At 37.4% G+C, this 19116-nt stretch overlaps 1 protein-coding gene and 1 long non-coding RNA gene across 7 annotated transcripts in view; one reads left to right on the forward strand and one right to left on the reverse strand.

Annotated features, from left to right (window-relative positions):
- Positions 1-1440: 1440 nt before the first annotated feature.
- On the forward strand, positions 1441-15534 carry LOC118500323. Of its 2 annotated transcripts, none has more exons than XR_004902887.1 (3): positions 1441-1513; positions 5641-5730; positions 15391-15534. It is a non-coding gene; the product is annotated as an uncharacterized LOC118500323 (long non-coding RNA). The 2 variants fall into 2 exon arrangements; XR_004902888.1 differs by lacking the exon at positions 1441-1513 and adding an exon at positions 1578-1811.
- The window catches only part of KIAA0408 (KIAA0408 ortholog), a 31515-nt gene continuing 25936 nt past the window's right edge, over positions 13538-19116 (reverse strand). For 3 of the 5 annotated variants that reach the window (XM_036024675.1, XM_036024674.1, XM_036024677.1), the window contains exon 6: positions 13538-18426. In XM_036024675.1, the coding sequence (XP_035880568.1) occupies positions 18253-18426 (174 nt within the window). In that variant the 3' untranslated portion in view covers positions 13538-18252. The remainder of the gene's footprint in view (positions 18427-19116) is intronic. The other 2 variants (XM_036024676.1, XM_028509843.2) reach the window with 1 other exon arrangement.

The following is a 19116-nucleotide window of genomic DNA, read 5'->3' on the forward strand; positions in this document are numbered from 1 at the left end:
TAAATTAGCCAGATAATAATCCAAAGCATTGTTATGCTTAAATATGTGGAACCAAGCCCTGGCAGGCATAGCTCAGTTGTCTGGGCATCACCCTGCAGGGCTGAAGTTTCTCTGGTTGGATTCCCAATCAGGGCAAGTGCCTGGGCTGTGGGTTTGGACCCCAGTTGGGGCAGATATGACCCCCCCACCTTCTCCCTTCTTTTCTCAATCTCTATAAAAAGAAAGAAAAGGAAAAAGAAAAGATGTAGAACCTATTGATAGACTATAAATCACTTTCAGTTACATCTTAAATTCAGGTTTTCGGGGAACTCTGAAGTCCTTGATTTCATAAGCTATTCAATGACTTTAATTTAGAAGGAAATTCTTTCACTACTTCAGGTCTCTATGAGGAAGAAAGTTTTTCTGGGCCTGGTTTTCTGGGCATTCTGAGACCCTGCCATGCTCCAGGGAATGCAGGCTCTTCCATTCATGGAGCCAGTATTGACTCGGAGTCCTTCCTGCCTCCATCCACACAGCCTGGTAATCATGCTCACAGTAACTCCATAGGTAGGGATGAACCAGGACTCAGCATAGCCAAAGGGGGACTTTGACTGAATCAAAGCCTCAAATCTTGAGCCAGGTTCTTGACCTCCTGCCCTGGTTCCTGATATGTTCTTCTTCTGTCTGTTCAGGGAAAGAATTGAAGGACTGGTGATCCCAAAGAATGCTCTATCATCTCCCCTGACTCAGAAATAAAATGAAAAAGGGTTATCTCAAATTAGCTTTGGATTTTTCAAAGTCCAGTTTTATCTTAAACATGTGAAATAAATGTGTGCTATGTATGTTTTGAAAATTTTAAATCTTATTTAATTCAATATATTTGAAATACTATGTTAATATGTGATCAATACAAAATTATTAATGAGATATATATTCATTTTCTTGGTAGCAAGTCTTCAAACTGTGTATATTTTATACTTACAGCACATCATTGATGATTTTGTCAAAACGAGGACAAGAAAAATAAATTTAGTGGAATGTATGGTGATTTATTAATGTTTGTCTTTATGACTCAACATATCACACCGGTCTATAAACAGAATACCAAATGTGTAACAGTGATTAAATTCAGCCACCTTTGCTATTTTTCAGACTTTCAAGTGATATAAAAAGACCATAGTTTTGTAATTTGGTGATTATGAAGGTATGTGACATATAGAATATGGGCTTCCATTTTTACATTTGCCCCAGGCCCCGCCCCCAATTTAGGGGTGGAACTGATTACTTCCCCCCACACGGCCAGGTGCAGTGGAGAAGAGAACCCACAGGCAGCCATACGCCCACTCCATGACAGTACTTACCACTGAGTTTTCTTATTCCTAAATATCTTCCCACATTCTCTCTAGTCCCCGCAGCCTTTCCCTTTCAGTGGAATAAATGCTTGTTGACTAAGTAAATCAACGTGGTTTTTATTTCTGCAGTCTGCAGGGACTTTCCCATGTATCGTCTAGCTGGTGTACAACACGTCCGTGAGGTAGGCAGTGGCAGGAAAGGAAAAGAATGTTTGAAGTGGTGCAACCAAAATTCAAGGGGTCACCCAACGTTTTTTGCTTTAATTTTTGCTCTTTCCCTTTCATTTGATTGCTTCATCTTGGGTATGATTTGGACCAGGAAAAATGGCAGCCAGGAAAGCATTTTAAGTGTAGCAAATAGCATGAACACTGAAACAGAGTGGAGCTGCTTGGTTTGACTGGAGCTCCCTGTCTGAGTCCAGAACAAAATGGAAAACGTGAGAAAGAACAGGGCTGTGTTGATGAGGCCTTGTGTGTCAGGTTGGGATTTTGCATTTTATTGTGCTATATATATTTAGAGAATGTAATTGAAGTAAGAAAATCTTATTTTTATTTATTTTTTCCTTTTTTTCCTTTTTTAAATTTTTTTTTATTTTAATCATTGTTCTAGTACAGTTTTCTCCCTTATTTTTATTAATAAAAATACTGTTCCCTTGCTCTTAAGAGTAAGCTGATTAGTGGGAGTAGTACACCTTGCATCTGCTAATAATAAGCTCCTGAGGCCTACCTCTTCCTTTCATTCTCCAGTGTGGGAAGGAAGCAACTAATCCTGACCAGCTGCCTCCTCAGTGTGTACAACTGGTCACCAGGGTGAGCGGGGGAGAGAGGGTGTATGGGTCTGTTCCTATGCCACCACCATTTTTCAGCCAAATGCTCAAATGAGAAGGCTGCCACATTTTTTGTTTTGTACAAAGGAAAAGGAATTTCTTTTCTCAGTTGATATACAGAGGTAGGCAAAAGTAGGTTACAGTTGTGAGTGCACAAAAGTTTATTTTTGTATTATTTATTAATTATTGTAATATTTTTCATATAGACAACTGGAAACCTCCTTCTACCCATCCCTGTATGTCAGTTTTATGAACTCAGTGTTTTCCAAGGCAAAGAAGAATTTTGTGTTTACAGTTTCTAAAAAATTCTCAACATAGCAGTTAGAGCAATATCTTTAAAACATGTATAAGACCATGTCGTCCATTGATTTAAAAGCCCACTATGGCTTTCTGTTTTTCTTGGAGTAGAAACACAAGTCTTAAAAGACCTCCAAGGGCCTTACATAACCTAGCTCCTCAATACACCTTTAGTTTCTCTCTCTCTTGCTCACTCACTCTTATCTAGCCACGTTGGCTTCTTTGCTGTGTCTCCAATATCTGGACACACTGCTGCCTCAGGACATTTGCACCTGTTATTCCCTCTACCTGGGACACTGTTTCCCCAGATACCCATGTAGTTCATCCCCTCAGTCCCTATGATCATTGCTCAAATATCACCTAAATGACCATCTTCTTGACAAGACCTGCCCATTCACGCTGTTTTAAATGGAATCCCTACTCCAGCCTACCTTCCATGCTTTCTATTTCATTTCCAACATACTACAAGTCATCACATGGAATCCTATATCTTTATTTATATATTTACTGAGAGAAGGGATTTGATCAGTTTTGCTCATGGCTGTACTTGTCAAGACCTACAATAGTGCCTAGACCACAGAGGTGCTCAGTAGAGATTTGTTGAATGAAATAAATAAGGCTTTTTATTCTCTGATAATGGTACATAGCACTTGGGGGGGATCTTTGGGCTTGTTAAAGAAACTGTTAATCTTCTTATGGGTTTCTATGCATCTAGAGAAATGTCTCCCATCCTTCTGAAAGTTGTGAGGACTGTGTTTGTTAGAGACTTTCTTTTTTCAAGACTGGCACAGTCAGCGGATTTTAGTCAGATGGAATGAAGATGACCTATTTCTTGTAGGTCATAGAACGGGGCTTGCCAAAGCCTGGGGTCTTAAAAAACTCTCTATGTGCATGCTGGAATGTGGGCACCATCTGTGGTCAGAAATATTGTTACTCAAACTGCCTAACCTGCCATTTCCACTCTAGTTTTTTTGACATGTTTGTATTTAATCTGTGCTATTACAATAGTGTTTTATGCTCACAGACTGATAACTCTGGAAATGCCAGAAAGATTATGTATATGTTTCTCTACTCATATAATCAAATTTTAATATTTGAGAGCAAAAGACCAGGTTTCTATGATGTCTAAATTGGTGGTGCAGAGAGGCTCAATAAATACAGGTTGACTCGGTGCAGTGATGTCTGCTTTTTAATTACGACAGTCAAATAATGCCCGAGAAATTATAGTCTTTTCCATGAGTATCAACTATATCAAGCTATTGAAAATCCATATGGGAACAAATAACTCTTGAGTGCCCTTAAAGTATTAAGAAATTTAGAATCAGAGAATGGGAGAAGAGGAATAAGTGAGAAGGTAATTTTCTGTTATATTGCATTCACTGCCAATATTTAAGTGTTAAGAACATTTTCACAATATTAATTAATCTTATCCTGGTGTGTCTTGCTTTCATATGTTGTTATAAAGGTGTTTGGTGTAGTATTTATAAGCATAATTTTAGTGAATCCTTAAAACCCATAGATTCTCTGGATTCTTCATTAACAGAGGATTTTAGAAGAGGGGCAAAGGTTTATTAGACAAAATACAAGTGGTGTAGGCCTTTATTCTGTTGTCTCAGCATGATGGAAGTTGAATGCTTTGGCTGTGACCTGGAAAGGAAAGACAAAGAAGCAACGTTTCCTAACCCTAGATTTGAATCTGTTGGTATGGGTCTGTCTTGTCGCCTCCCTGCATCCACTACAAACGCTTGTCACTGTTATGCTGTTCACTTCCTCTCTGCCATCCCTCTTCCCAGTTTCACGGGGATCTCAAGGCTTTAGAAAAACTGCACTGTGCTTCAGTGCAGGAAATTTTCCAAGTCCTCAAAAACTATTTATTAGAGATGAAAATTACCAAATATCTTACTCAAAAAATTATTCCTAGAATTTTGGGGCATTGCTACAAAGAAGCAGTTGACATAAGTGGATTTCCTTCAGCTACTGTCAAACAGCAAGGCAGCATCTGTGATGGGATTCTGATAATTCAATGACACCGATCACATTTTTGCCAAAGTTAGTGGTCTGAATATTTATTCTGCCACAATATAACAGTCTTGAGTTCCTAGAAACAATTTCTAAAAGAATACTTTTGACTCAAGTACCTTATTGAGTGAAGTCTGCTATTGTTTCCTCCAGACATGATGTCACTCTCTCGTTTCAGCATTTTCATTAGTTAAGCATTAGTTTACTGAATAAAGTATAAACACTTCGCTTTACCATTCTGGCCTCGCCTGAAGCTCCCTTTAAGGCAAACAGGTCTACTTCCTGTTCTCCAAATTCCAATAGAAATCTCACGAAGTCCCATGGCCATCCTCTCGCCATGGAGGTTGTGTTGTACCTAACCTGACCTATGTGCCTGGGTCCAGTCAAATCCTACATCTGTCACGGATGCTCCGCTGATCAGGCCAGGCTACAATTCTGACCTTATAGATACTTAATTGCCAAGAGCAGCCAGAATCATGAACTCAATGTTAGACCTTACCTTTTACTGGATGTGAAAACTTGAACAAGTATCTGTCTACCTAAGTCTCAATTTCTTTATCTGTTGAATGGTGGTAATAATACCAAATGCATAGAGTTGTTGTGAAGATTAAACTTTGTGAACTCTGAAAAGTTACAGAAATAGAAGATATATTATTATAATTTCTGTTCGATTCCATGTAGTGCTTATATTAGTTACTGTTTTCTGTGCAAATACCTATTTCTCCATCCTAGAATCCTTGAGAGTGCTGTGAAGTTCTTATACAGGATGGAACAAAGGTAGTAGTGAGTACATGAAACAGAGTTTATTCTTGCAGTATTATTTATTAATTACTGTATTATTTTCTATTTGAACAATTGTAAACCTACTTTTGTCCAACCCTACTTTGTTTCTGCATTATGCCTGGCCACATATCCTTTCTATTCTATGGGAACAGAAACATGTATCCATTAATGAACTAAATTTGATACAGCGATGAAATAGTGCTGGAGTATCTCACATTGGATATCTTAGTCATTGGTTAGTAATATGTGATGGTAGTACTTAATCAATTTTGTCATTAACTGCAGGGGATTTGGGGAAATTTAAAATAATCATGGTAGCAAAGATGATTGTGCTTTGTACATTAATAAAAATTATATACCCCCACTTTTTGTCTCTCTGCTAGAAAACCAATGCTAAATTTGATCAAACATTGCCAGTTATTCCCCACTTCGCTTGAGGAGTTGGAACTCAGCCTCTAGTCTCTGACTGCAGGGTGAGCTGTAATTCAACCTCTTGAGGCCTGGCTGCCTGTGGATGGAACACAGTGGCTTTAATTAGAGCTCCAAACAGCTGACAGAAGTGGAAACCTGGGAGCAGGGTGGGGAAAGAGAAACAATGCTTTGTTTCAGGGACCTACTTTTTTTATCCCTTGATTGCAGACACTAGTGGCTGCTTTGGAGACTTGGGTCAGGGGAGTCCCCAGGGTTTACTTTAGTTGGGTCTCCAGAGTAAACCTAACAGTTCGGAACAGAGCAAGATAAATAAGTAATACAGCCAAAGAGAGTATTTAAAAATCCACCTTTTGGTTATTAATATGAGGTCACACAATCTCTTTCTGTAGGTGAGTACAAAATGATCACAAGCGTCCACTGAGACTTCAAAGCGTTGTGGAAGGCCCCCTGAGATTCACCCTGCACTTCTCCTCTTGTCTTTGATGGCTGCTGTTGGGTCGCTAGTGAAGGCTCCCTGTGCTTCCAGCGAGGGCACGGAGGGTGGGCTGTCCCGGGAAAGAGAGAAAGAGAAATAATAGGGCTGGTCTGTGCCGTGACTCCCAGAGGTTTTGAGTGCTTTTAGAGTTTTTGATTGCAATGAAAAGAGGAAATCATTACAGTCAATTTAAAAATCATAGACAATTGCCGGAAGGACAAGGCAGAAGAAAACTCTTTGATAAAATAGTGTGTGATTTAGAAAACTAGCTTCTGGCAATTCAGCAACATCACTAAAGACTTTAAAATGTTTATTTTATTTATTCAGAAATCCTATTCCTAATAATCTTTCAAAAGAAAATAGTAGCAAATATGAAGGAAAAAAACTTTATTCACCAAGATATTACCAACTATATAAAATGAATCACATGCAAATATTAAAACAGTGACATTAAATGTATACATAACATAGGATGTTGAGAGAAAAGAGTCAGACATAAAATAATATTTATATTATATGGTGAAAACTATAAAACAAAATGACATATAAAATATTAGAAAATATGCCAAAATGGTAATGAGATTATATTCAGGTACATGTCCTTAACTTTTCTATAAGGGCAAATACAATTCACAGGCAATATAAGTGCTTTCTTTATTACCTTTTCAGCTGGAAAAATATTGCACTATTAACTAAGTTTCTCCAATAATTTTAAATTTTATAAAATGAACTTCATTGTGATTACAAAAGAAGAGACTTTCTTTTCCTAACTGATGGTTCCTTTATCTTTTTGTTAGCAGTTTATAGCTACTTTGTTAGTTTGATTCTACTCTAAGCTATAAATTCCTCTCTGCTCTAAATTCTTTGGACTTGGAAAAACCACAAGAATTCTTTTTACTTGGAAAAGTCACAAGAATTCTTTTGACTGTCCCATTTTCTTCTGAGCTGCATGTCATAGGATTTCAAGCCTGGAAAGTACACGTCAGTACCAGCCTGCTACACCAAGGAGCTCCATTAGTATCCCGTGGAGACCAGCTTAAAATCTTCTCTGCTTTTCAAAGCAACCCATTTACAATTAGTTCCCATTAGCCCTCCCTTCTGTCACCAGAAATGGACTGGGACTGGAGTGGGTCTGCCCTGGCACGGTCTGGAATGTGTGGGTTCTTGCTTTTGTACAGGGATGAGTTCACAATATGAGTCCAGGTGATTTTGAAGGTGCACTTATTAAAGCTGGGGACGGTGAAATAAAGGTTTAAGATACAAGAGGCAAGATCAGAGCAGCAGGAGGGACCCAGCCATAGCTGTCTTGGCCCTCTAGAAATGTGAGAAACAGTTGAGCTTAGGTGAGGCTGCCTTGGTCCTTTAAAAAAAAAGTCACAGAAGCAGAAGAAGTGAGCCAGCTGGGCTGCAGACACACAAGAAACAAGTCACAGAGACAAAAGCAGGGTCCTTGGAGACAGGTTCAGGGGGTTGGCCCAGGACCAGCTGCTGCTGCCTGCTGATACCTGGTTGCAAGTCTCCTGGGAATCCTTGTGAGGGGGTGTCAAACTCATCCACACTCAGCCCAGGACGACTATGAATCTAACCCGACACAAAATTGTAAATTTACTTAAAACCTTTTTTTTTTGGCTCATCGGTTTTCATTAGTGTTTGTGTATTTAATGTGTGGCCCAAGACAGCTCTTCTTCTTCCAATGTAGCCCAGAGATGCCAAAAGTTTGGACAGCCCTCCAAAAAACTGAGGCCAAAATGTTGTACACCCCTGCTTAGAGCTTAGGAGAAAGCAATGGTACATGCCGGAGGAAAGAGGTGGGCGGGCGTGCTCTAGAGAGAGAGTACATGCACTGGGTCTTTTGTCTTAAGGGATTTTAATCTGTTTTTTAAAGGCAGGACTTTTAGGGGAGATCTCAGGAGAGGATCTCAACAGAATATTCATCATTTAATATGCTGACACATCAAAATGAGTATATAGAAGGGTCAAGATCATTCTCTGGTCAGATTCACCTTCAAAGAATGTCACTGGAGAGGGACCAAGAAAGAAGCAATCCTGTCCAGGTATCTGGAACGTGGAAACACTGTGCTCCTAAATGGCCTTGGTCAGGGAAATGAGACCTTGGGATTCATTAACTGGCTGTAAATTGCTTGGCATTCTAACTATCTCTCAGTTTTCCCATTCCATTTGCCAAAGAATTTTCCTAGCTTTTTATTTACTATTGTGCTTCACTTTGGTCTCTGCTTTCCAGTTTTAAAATGTCTCGTTTTTATTTCTTTCCTTACTCCCATGATGCTCCTTTGAGGAGCACCAAACACAAAAAATGTTTTGGTATAATTATGTGCCCAATATTGCATTTATCTGTCATCTACTAATCTTTGTGTTAACAACTGGTTCAGAGTAGAATAAACCAGGACAGTGGTTATGAACTGATTGTTGTTTAATGGAACTTCAAATTTAACTGGACATTCTGTGTTTATAATTGTGAAGGTTAGCAACCCTCCCATGTATGGTCAGCATAAATATACTTATTGAAAGTTTTCCTCAAGGATGGTAATGGTAATTTAATCAGGGTCAGGTGAGTAACTCAGAATTTCATAATATATTATTTAAAATAAGTTATAGAGTATACACAATAGAGCTTATCATGCTTATATAATTTAAGTAAACAGAAAGATATTTATTTAGAAGATTAAAAATATTTCCTTGTTCTTAAGGAAAAATTTAATTTTTCTATTAGGACACCAAAATATAAACATTATTTAAAAGATTAAATTATATTTTATTCGTATCTTTAAAATTTTTTATACATATTTGTTTCTATAACATTGTACATTAGTGATCTTATCATTTTTTGCCATCATAAAATATAGCAACATTTTTTTCCTATAGTGAAAAGAGTAAGTACATATTTTCTATTAAGTCCTCTAAATTCATCTTCCCCTAGCTGCTGTAGTCCGCTAATACAATAAGGAGAGATAACTTGAGATGACTGGCGTTGCTAGCTCATTTCCTCCTCTCCTTGGTAGCCAGTTAGACACTGTGCCTGAGCTCTGGAAAACCCCCTTTCCAACACGGCTATGTTATTGCATGACACTGTGAAGAGTTCTCCCTGTTAAACTGTCAAAATCAGGTAGCCATTTCCTACCCCTCTTTCTCTATCAATATGGAAAATAATAGTATCCATTATGCAGTTCTAGAAAAAGGGATCTTTCATCCAGAGCACTTTCCATGACATGCCCTCTGTCCCCAGTTCAGCAAGTCTCTGTGGGTTATACCAGCCAGAGAGTGCTGCATGCCTTGCTGTTTTCCCTGCCTGTCAGTTTCCACAGGACACCCGCTTTCATTTGTGCCTCCCATTGCTAATGTGTGTGCCCATGCCACCTTGCAGGACATGTACCGTCAGAATCTGAAGACAGTGAGTGACTTAAGACCAGATCTGCCTTTTCGTTGTAACTTGAGACCTAAAAGGGCTCTGACCCCAGTCTCAGACTGAAGCCAGAAAATCCAGTCACTTTATGACAACCTTCTGAAAGCCATCTTTCTTTTCCATTCTGGAAATTTCCATTAGCTCTTTATAAGTAAATTTCAGAAAGCAGAATTGTTAAGGAAAGTAAATATTTTTAAAAGTTAAGATTTCAATTGATTTTGCCTCTAATGTTTTCTCTCTCGAAATGGGTTTGAAATTTAAATAATTATGGAAGCTTTGTTTAATACCTCATGAGTATGAATTAAAAAGAAATATTAGATGAACAAATATATTTTTTGGCTTCATAAATTTAGGATAACCTGGGTTAGAAGTGCTTGATTATGGCACAGATATGAAATGTACTCTAATTAATAATCAGGAATGATTTATTAATCTTCTATTTTCTTTTCTTGGGGGGAGAGGGGTGGTGGATCAGTAGAATACTTTTGTGGTGAAAGACTTATTCCTTGTTTTTCTCTGTGTCACAAACAAGTTAATATTCTGCGTATAATTTGGGTGGATGGGGTGGGCAACAACCAAACCTCTTTCTTTATTCTAAGCTCTAATGGTTTGAAATTTCTGCCAATTTAAGCTTATTAATCCCTTTAGTTAATTTACTGAGAACTAAGTGAATGATCTTACTACATGTTATCCTATTTTGCTCTAAAAAACTGGAATAAACAGAAACAATGTTCTATTACTTTTTCCTGTTATTTAAGGCCTTTTAAATCAAATGTTGGCCTCTAGACTTGGTTCTACAGAAGCATTTTGGGTTTTGCCACTAGCCTTTGTGTCCTCTGCTGTGTGTAGCCAGCCAGGGCTGGGAGGCTGCAGACTGCATTACGTAGGCTCCGTTGCTACTGGCAGATCAGAATGATGCAGGGAAAGCTTCTAGCGCCTAGCTCTTACCTTATGGAAACTGAGCGTAGTTTTGCAGTGGTAACGAGGTGAGGTCATTCCAGACTCTACCCTACAAATGGAAGCAGCATTTTCCTGTATGGAATGGTTCTTAGCATTCCAGTTCAGCCACGAAAAAGCTTCCAATAGTGCAGCACCAAATGTGATCTATCCAGCCAGGAACGTTAGCAACACTTCCTCCCTAGGTATTTTCTTTTCCCCCTTCTTGCTCCTGTACGCCCATCACCATTCTGTTCTTCCAAATATTCTAGTACCTGTGTTGCCAATTCCTTACGTGTTTAAATTCCTACTGTTTTTCCCGTCCTCCTGATTTCAACCCTGACTGATAAAGTACTGGTAAGGAGCCAATAGAAATCTACTACAAAGAGAGTCTGTCTTTGTTTTCAGACTGCAAAGGCACCTCAACAATTATCCTTCCTTTTGGAGGTATATAGTTTCACAAAAATGATGAAGCATATTCATGTTTGTGAAATGGAAATGCAGTGGTACGCTATATTATAAACTCAACACAGATTTTTGGAATATAAATTTCACTTGAATATTGTATTTCCAAAGGCAATAGTTTTTTCACTCTAGAAAGATTTGGGGCAGATTTTTCTAGTAAATTCTACCAAACACCTAAAAAAAAATTAACACTGATCCTTTATGAACTCTTAAAAAAAACCCAAAACAGAAAGAGAAGAATACTTCACACTTTATTCTGTGAGGCCAGTAGTACCCTCATATCAAAGAAAAAATCTTGGTGATGCTCCCTGTTGACGTTATGGTCAAATATGCTTGGGATTAAAAAAAAAAACAAACAAACTGGCTAGGTGAAAAAGATACACTTAGTGAATGATGCTCCCCAGTTTGAACGTACCGGAAGGATATCCAGGAATGACTGGTTGAGAGAGGAATGCTAATTTTGCTCTTCATTTTAAACTTAAACACTAATAATTTAGCAATTTGATTGACCTTTATTAATTTTATACAGATAATTATAGTAAAATAATTAGTAAGTGATTTTTAAAATACATGAGGTGTATTTTTAATAAACGTGAAAACTTTCCCTGATGGGTACATGCAGAGACACAGATCCACAGAGCTGATGCCGGGGAAGGTGTCCTTCTGTGAGTTGTGTGAATCGGCAGCCTGGAGCGGCCCAGCAACCATACCTCCTCCCAAACAGTTCGTCTTTGTTTTCGTTGTGTGTTAATGGGCTGCAAAGAAATGCTGAGATTTGTTGAAAATTAGGAGAAATAATTATTTGGATGCTTATCTTTACAGATATATTTAAAATATTCAGAGTTGAAAGTGAAAACTTGCTCTTTGACTTATGTGTGTGCTGGCTTAGGCTGAGAAAAATGAAGAACAGATCTTCAATTTAGTGGAATAGCTCTTTTTTAAAATAGAGAGTTGAAAATACTGTAACAATGGCTAAAAAATGGGTTAAACGATAAATCATTGCTTTTCCTAAGAATCAACAGTTCTCAAATTTTGCTTATTCAGCAAAAACATTTTGATTGAATGCTTTATAAAAGCAAAATTGTGAAAGCTTTCACTGGGTGTGATAAAACTGCAGCAGAATTAAAGTGTGAAAATTATGAAGAGTTGACTTCATGGACAAGGAAATTTTGGAAACTTTTAATTCAATTATGCGATAAAAGTTACTCCACATATTTTTCTTCCTTCAAAGGGTTCTTCAACTTATTTTTCCCTTAAGACAATAAAAGACAGTGTTTCATTTCGTATGACATGAGTCACTTGATTTTTCAACTAAAAGATGCCTAACAAAACTTCTTCAAGTGTTCTGGTCATTTTGCCTTATGGATTGGATTATGCTTATAAAGTTTGCAAAACAGTAAAAAAAAATTCCAATCTGCATGCACATTTTTAAGTGGATGCCCATCCTCAAAATACGGTGACACTGTGACAAGAAAAGAAATTACTGTATAATGTAAATTAAGGTTGGCTCAATTTTATAAAATAAGTACATTTAGTCCAGCTGTGATTAAATAAAGGAGAGAACAGAACTTTTGTTTTTCTATTAAAACATTAAAAATTTTGTCAACTTATTCAACAAATAGTTATTGAGCCTACTATCTGCCAGCACATTTAATCGGTAAACGAAGACAAAAATCCATATTTAAGGACTATAAAAATCTTCAAGTTAAAACCTGTTGAGAACCGCCCTGCCTGGTATCAGAAGCTGTAACCCCCACCAAGGCTAAGGCTGAGGGAACAACCTTGGACCATAAGCCAACAAGGAGACAAAAGCTTATCTCCCTGGTGGGAACGCTGCTTTGGCTGCTTCATTCATAACTGAACCCCAATGCTTGGTTGGTTACCCAATGACAGGTAAGATTCCCCAAGGGGGAAATGATTTAAGACAGGCATGATCACATGGGAGGCCCCCAAGGGAGGACTTGGGAGGCTACAGCAAAAGGGGGGGATGGACCCTCGCCCCTCAGCTTTGACATAGCCTGAGTCCTCATTGTCTGTGAGAAAATCTCCTCTTCTCTTGGCTGCCTTACTTCCCTTGCTCCACCTAAGCCTGGAACAATGACAGAGGGTGGTGCAGCCCTGTGCTGGAAAGGGCGGGTTCCCCGGGTGATCAGGCCTAAGAAAGAATATGTAAAATCCAGTGAAACCTGCTTTGTTTAGAATGCTCTTAATTGAATAAGGGTCCAAACAGGAAGCTTGTTCCTGAAAGTTTTACAGCTCTTTAGCTATCTAACCCTGACTCAAAATAGGCCCTCAGAGTTTCTCGTTATCTGACCCTTACTTCCCAGCAATGAGTAATGAGCTTTACCTGAATTCATGTGTAAACAAACCCAATAAAAATTGTTGAGGAAAAGACTCTTGGTCCTTCTCTTTTGAGAGATCGGCCACCTTTCCTCCCCAAGCAGATCATGTCTTGGCAGATTTATTCTCATCCGTGGCAGATGGGGGTCTCTGTGGGCAGAGCTCCCCCACAAAAACACCCCAAATTTAAAGAATTTTAGACACAATTAGAGACTTTTGGATAGTATTTATTTTCTCTGCTATTAGAGAATGTTTCAGAAACATTCAAGAAACACTGATTTAGATGTTTTCATACTCTCTGTAAATACTTAGGTAGTTCATCTGAGACCATAAGGTTGATTGAGTGTGGAAAAGTGAGCCAATTGAATGAGGGCCACCTGTGTGACACAGAACAGTCTGTGGGAACCTCTGGCTCTCACGACAGAATGGAGCAGTCCTATATCCAGACATGTCATGTTCTCAGCTACTACTCTTTTCCACTAGACAGCAATGGATCAACACTGGGCATTTTTGTTTTGGGGGTACCTTTTCCTCCACCCAATGCATTCCATTTCTTTTTCATGCAGACAGAGCTCAGAGGAGTTAAGTCTCACCTCCTTTAGTTATAATCACATTTCACTTCTTTTTCTTTGACACTGTATTTTATTCTCAGATGCAATTAAAGTTTTCTTATGCTCACCCACTTCATACATACAATTCTGTGTGATATTCTAGGTTATTCTGAAAATAGACTATTTGATTACTTGAGCATTTTTTATTTTTTATTGGGGAAAATACCACTTTCAATGTCTAGGGTGTAATTTTGCTCTTATGGCCTATCATATGAAGGTATAGATGGCTTATTATATTTATTCCATTATCTAGATAAAATTTAAGATTCTGGCGATAGTCACAAGAAACTGACAACAGAAGTTGAAGAGTATCAGTCTGCAGCTCCTCATCTTCGCCTGTCTTTTTAAATTCTTCAAAATGAGGTCCTCTGATGGCCTCCTATCAATTCTAGTTCCTAAAGATATCCCAGTGAGAGCTCAAGCTACACTGACCCTTCACATATTTCAGCTTTGTGGTGATTTCACTTCTATGCCTAAAAATGGGTCCTTCACTTACTAACCTACTCTTCTTTGCTCCCAACTCAGTAATGATCCCGTGTGCCAGTGAAGACCTCTCCATTTTTATTTCAGATAAAAATTTCCCTCCCTACCTCTAGCTGCATCTCTCAATTTCCTTTCATGCTAGTTCCCAGGACTGGGCTTCTAGAGTTGGTATCTTGCTTTTGCTGATTTATTTCCCAGAACATTTCATTCTTACTCTCTTCCTGGATCAAGTGTCTGGTCTCAGCTGCTTTATGAAGAAGCTTTTTGAGGATGACCACCTGCCTAAGTTCTGAGCACGGTAAAACCCTGGAGTCCTTGATGTTGTGCTTTTCCAAGGCCTTTGATTTGCCTGAGAAAGTCTAGCACTGGTTTTTGCTGAGTTAAATTCACTTAGCTTTGATTCCCTGGGTTCCACAACCACCAGCTTCCTTTTTAATGGGTAACATTCCTGGTCTCAGCTTCTCTCTCCTGGAATTTCCTACGGAGAACTTATAAGAACCAGTGATCTACCTTTTGAGAGTATTAATATGTAAAGACTATTGTCCCCTTTCACTCCAACATGTAATTTCCTTTTTAAAAATTACTGTAAATATCCCTCTGGCTTTCATTGAAGATTAACTATTTCACTCCAGATATTATGAACTCAAAGAATCATTTACTGAGTTAATTATAACACAAAATATCTTGCAAAGATTGAAATAAAAATGTATTTTAGATGAAGCTAGGTTGAAATGTGCACATTTTGAGTTTAAACTTCATAAAAACTTTCAGCTTTCCTGAAGACCAGTGTAGAAAAGGAGGAAAATCAAAATATTCTCACTGTTTTCAGATGCCACAGCAAGTGTTTCCATGCCTATTTTATTTGGTAGCTTCCAATGACTGAAGAAGATATTAAGTAGTGGTTTTGTCACAAATGTGCCTAAAATAATTTTAAAAATCTTTGTAGGGAATCAGATTCTCTTTTTTTTAGTTCCAGATGTTTTCTCGGGATGACATGGGGTCTGGCTACATCCTCTATGTAGAAGAAAGTCATGTTTTGTGCATGATAATCTGGTCATCTTCATTGTCTATGCAAAAACAAATAAAAGTTATGGATAATTTTTGTTCAAGTGAATTATGCAAACATAACTTATATTTTTATATTTGGCTTTGACATAAGGCCATATAGAGAACCTGTGCAAATGTTGTGCACTTGCACACCCATGCCCAAACACATACACAGAAACCCAATCATTCTTCTCTGCTGCACTGTATTCCTTTCTAATTCATAATATTATTAATCCTTATTTGAAATAACATAAGATTTTCCCTGCAAAAGTCTGCTAGAGAAAACTTCGATAACACAAGTGTTTCTCATCAAATATTTCTAAAATGTTTATAAATTCCTGAAATCCAGCAGTGATGCCATAATGAAGGGTATGTTGTTGGGAAGAAAATGCCCATCCAAAATAGAAAAGTACTGGTTAAAAATCCCAACACATCAAAAAATATTTTTCAAAGGTCATTTCCATTCAACTGATAGATTTTTCATATAAACTTATAAAATACGCTAAAATAGAACATTCATATGGTCTCTTAGTTTTTTCATCTTTATAATCAAGGAGTTTGACTAGATGCTTTTTTTTTAGCTCTAAAGTTCTATGATTTTAGTCAACATAAGATGTTAAATGTGTCCCACATTTTAAATCAGTTGGTAATAGGAAATGTGGCTTAAAATTATTGAGACTGATTGATAATCTTTTGAATTTACAGATCACCAAGGCAAGTCCCAGGGAAGTAATGCGATTACCCAGTGACACCCAGCCACTTGGGTATCAATGCCACTTCTTCCACATCTTCCTAATCATCAAATGTTTTGCTTTTTGTTTTGTTTTATTAAATATTCCATATTCTTACTCTCCACCACTGGAAAATCTTTAGTAATCATGGGATGAGGTCAGTAATCTAACTTTGTAAAAGAGATCCTCAACATTCTGACTTGTAGTTAAAGGTCAGAACCACTGATCCCCATCAGCTAGCTGGGACACAGTGATGTAGAGGAACAGGTATGTCACACAGGTCTTGGGCAGGCTCTCCAACATTACACACCAGCATCTTTCTAACATGTCCATCATTTTATGCCACAGGCTACCACCTCCCTAGTGTTTTCTCCCTTCTAGGTGCAATGCATATTATATTAATGACATCATTTGGTGTCTAGGTTACTTTTCTCTGATAGGTTTCCTATGGAAAAGGATATTCCTGAAAGAAACAAGAATTAAAAAAGTGGATCAACAGCCCTTACTTACCATCTGCTCCAACCTCACATTCTAGTTTAATTCAGTTCAACTCCTGGACACTCCCTCATTGAAAAGCGTAAATCTGTCCACTGCCATGCAACAGTCTTGAGCCTGTTAAGGCAGTCTGGGATTTGGAAATTATTTACTGGGTGTATTATGAAGTGAACTTCTGTAAATTGTTATATTATACAGAGAAGGTTCTTTGGATACTTTTGTCATAAGAATTTCTTAACCTTTTTGGTAGTAAAGGCAAAGCTTAAATAAACTTAATATCTTAATAACATAGTCAGTTTCATACAGAGACAATGGAGAGCAGAATTGTTTCTAAGAGATTCCAAGTACCTCAACTTTCACATCTCTGTTGGTTCTCACTGTAGATTTTATGTGTTCGCTGTTTGCAAATTCTGGCCAAAATACATGTTTCTGCCCCTTACACCACTCTTGGGTACCAGAGTTTAGTTTAAGGCTTTTTTTTCATGTAGCACGCTTAAAGAACCACATAAGAAACATCATTCTTCATCTTCCTTGTTCACAAATAAGTAAATTATTCTTTTATCTACTGATTTTAGAAAAAGGAAAAAGGAAATGACTTACCTCTAAATATGTCTGACTCCAAATAAAGTAGCTGAACTAAAACTTACATTGTAACAAAAAATAGAATTCAACATAATTTTCTTTTTATATCCCATTTAAAGAATGTTTATAACTGGATTTGACAAAATAAATGAATTTTTAAGTCACGTTGTTTATAAGGCAGTCTCAGGATTCTGGCTCTGAGGACCAAGTATGTATTTAAAGCCATAATAGACTACCAAATAATGTATAAAAGCTTTCATGCACATTTTATGTTTGCTTCAAAAGGGTGATCTGTTACACCTGTGACAGTTTTATTTATTTAAAAGAGTAAAATAGGAGACCAATGGTATTATCCTTATAGGTGTTAAGAAATTATAAGTTGTATATAGGAATCTACCAATGTTAGACATGTGTATAACTCTTATTTTTCAATGTAGTTGGGGCCAAGAAAGTGGTTAGCTAATATATGTACCTGAAATGCTTTAAGTGGATACCTATGAAAAGGTATACAAAATATAAACAGTACTGTATATTTTGAAAATTTAAAATAAGCACAAAGAGTATATAGGTGTACGTGTTATAATTTCGAAGTCAACACTAGCACAAAGTTTTCTTATCTAAATACATACTAGGATACTTCCTACTTCAACACATGCACCTGCAAACACGTGGCCATGCACATAACCTTGCTTTCTGCCACTTGCAAGAAAGTTGTAATATACAATATAGTACAGTGTTTCAACTTAAACCATATTGGCAAATTAATGAGGATGGCATTAAAAAGTCTAAGAAATCAACAGACAGGAAGATAAATATTCCATAGGTTAAAAACACTGAAGACTGATGGGAAGTTAAGATTTCAATTGCTTGTCCCACTGATCTTGAAAGACACGGAAGAGACAGGATAGCCTGTAAACACTCAGAATGCTCTGTTTGACAGTTGGGATTTTTGAAATCTAGCAATCCAGGCCAGAGACTCAGACCAGTGATGCTTCAGATCGCAGAGAAATAGAAGAGCAGTGGGCAGTGCTCCGCAAGGCTGGGGGCGCCGATGGAGATCTCGATGCCCATCGGGATGGGAGACGGCGATTCGCTGGTCTAGCGGGTCGGGAAAATCCTTTTCCATGTGAAGATTTCACTGCCATGGATTCCTAAGACAAAAGAAGACGTTCCTCTCATTACACCAGCACCAAAAATGGGCTTAATATTTTATGAATCTCAACAATGGTCTTAGTGTATTAATATATTTATGAACAGGAAAGAGCATTGCAAACTAAAAATATCATCTAATATTTGTGGTCTTGAATGTTTTAAACAAAGAAATTTTAATATGTAATATGACATTTAATAATCTTTTCACACTGACAAATTTTAATGCAACTGGTCTCTTTTTAGAACTAATTTTAAGTTTATTATTCAGTAGTTCATGTTATAGAGAACTTTGATATGATGGAACTGCAAGTGTTTCTTGGTGATATTTTACAATCTTTTAAGTATTATTTAAAAACCAAAAGATAATTTATAGAAAAACTTCCTTTTTTTTCTCAACTTCTTGACACTTTTAAAGGTCATAAGCAAAAAGCACACACACCATCAAATGATTAGTTTGAAGCTTTTTTCCCCTATTAAAGAAGTAGTGTTACAAGCTCTCAAAAACTTTGAAATTGCTAATAGTTACTATCAATGTAGGACATCATTCATTTAATGATTGCACTTTTTTCCTTCCCTTCCTTTCCCTTTCTTTCATTTCTTCCTTCTTTTCTTTTTATTTTAAAGGAAGATAATAATTTTTAGAACCTTGCAATTAAAAAGTGTATGTAACCCATTTTATACCTTTGGTT

The sequence above is a fragment of the Phyllostomus discolor genome, chromosome 4 (assembly GCF_004126475.2).
Source record: "Phyllostomus discolor isolate MPI-MPIP mPhyDis1 chromosome 4, mPhyDis1.pri.v3, whole genome shotgun sequence".
In the NCBI taxonomy this organism is placed as follows: Eukaryota; Metazoa; Chordata; class Mammalia; order Chiroptera; family Phyllostomidae; genus Phyllostomus; species Phyllostomus discolor.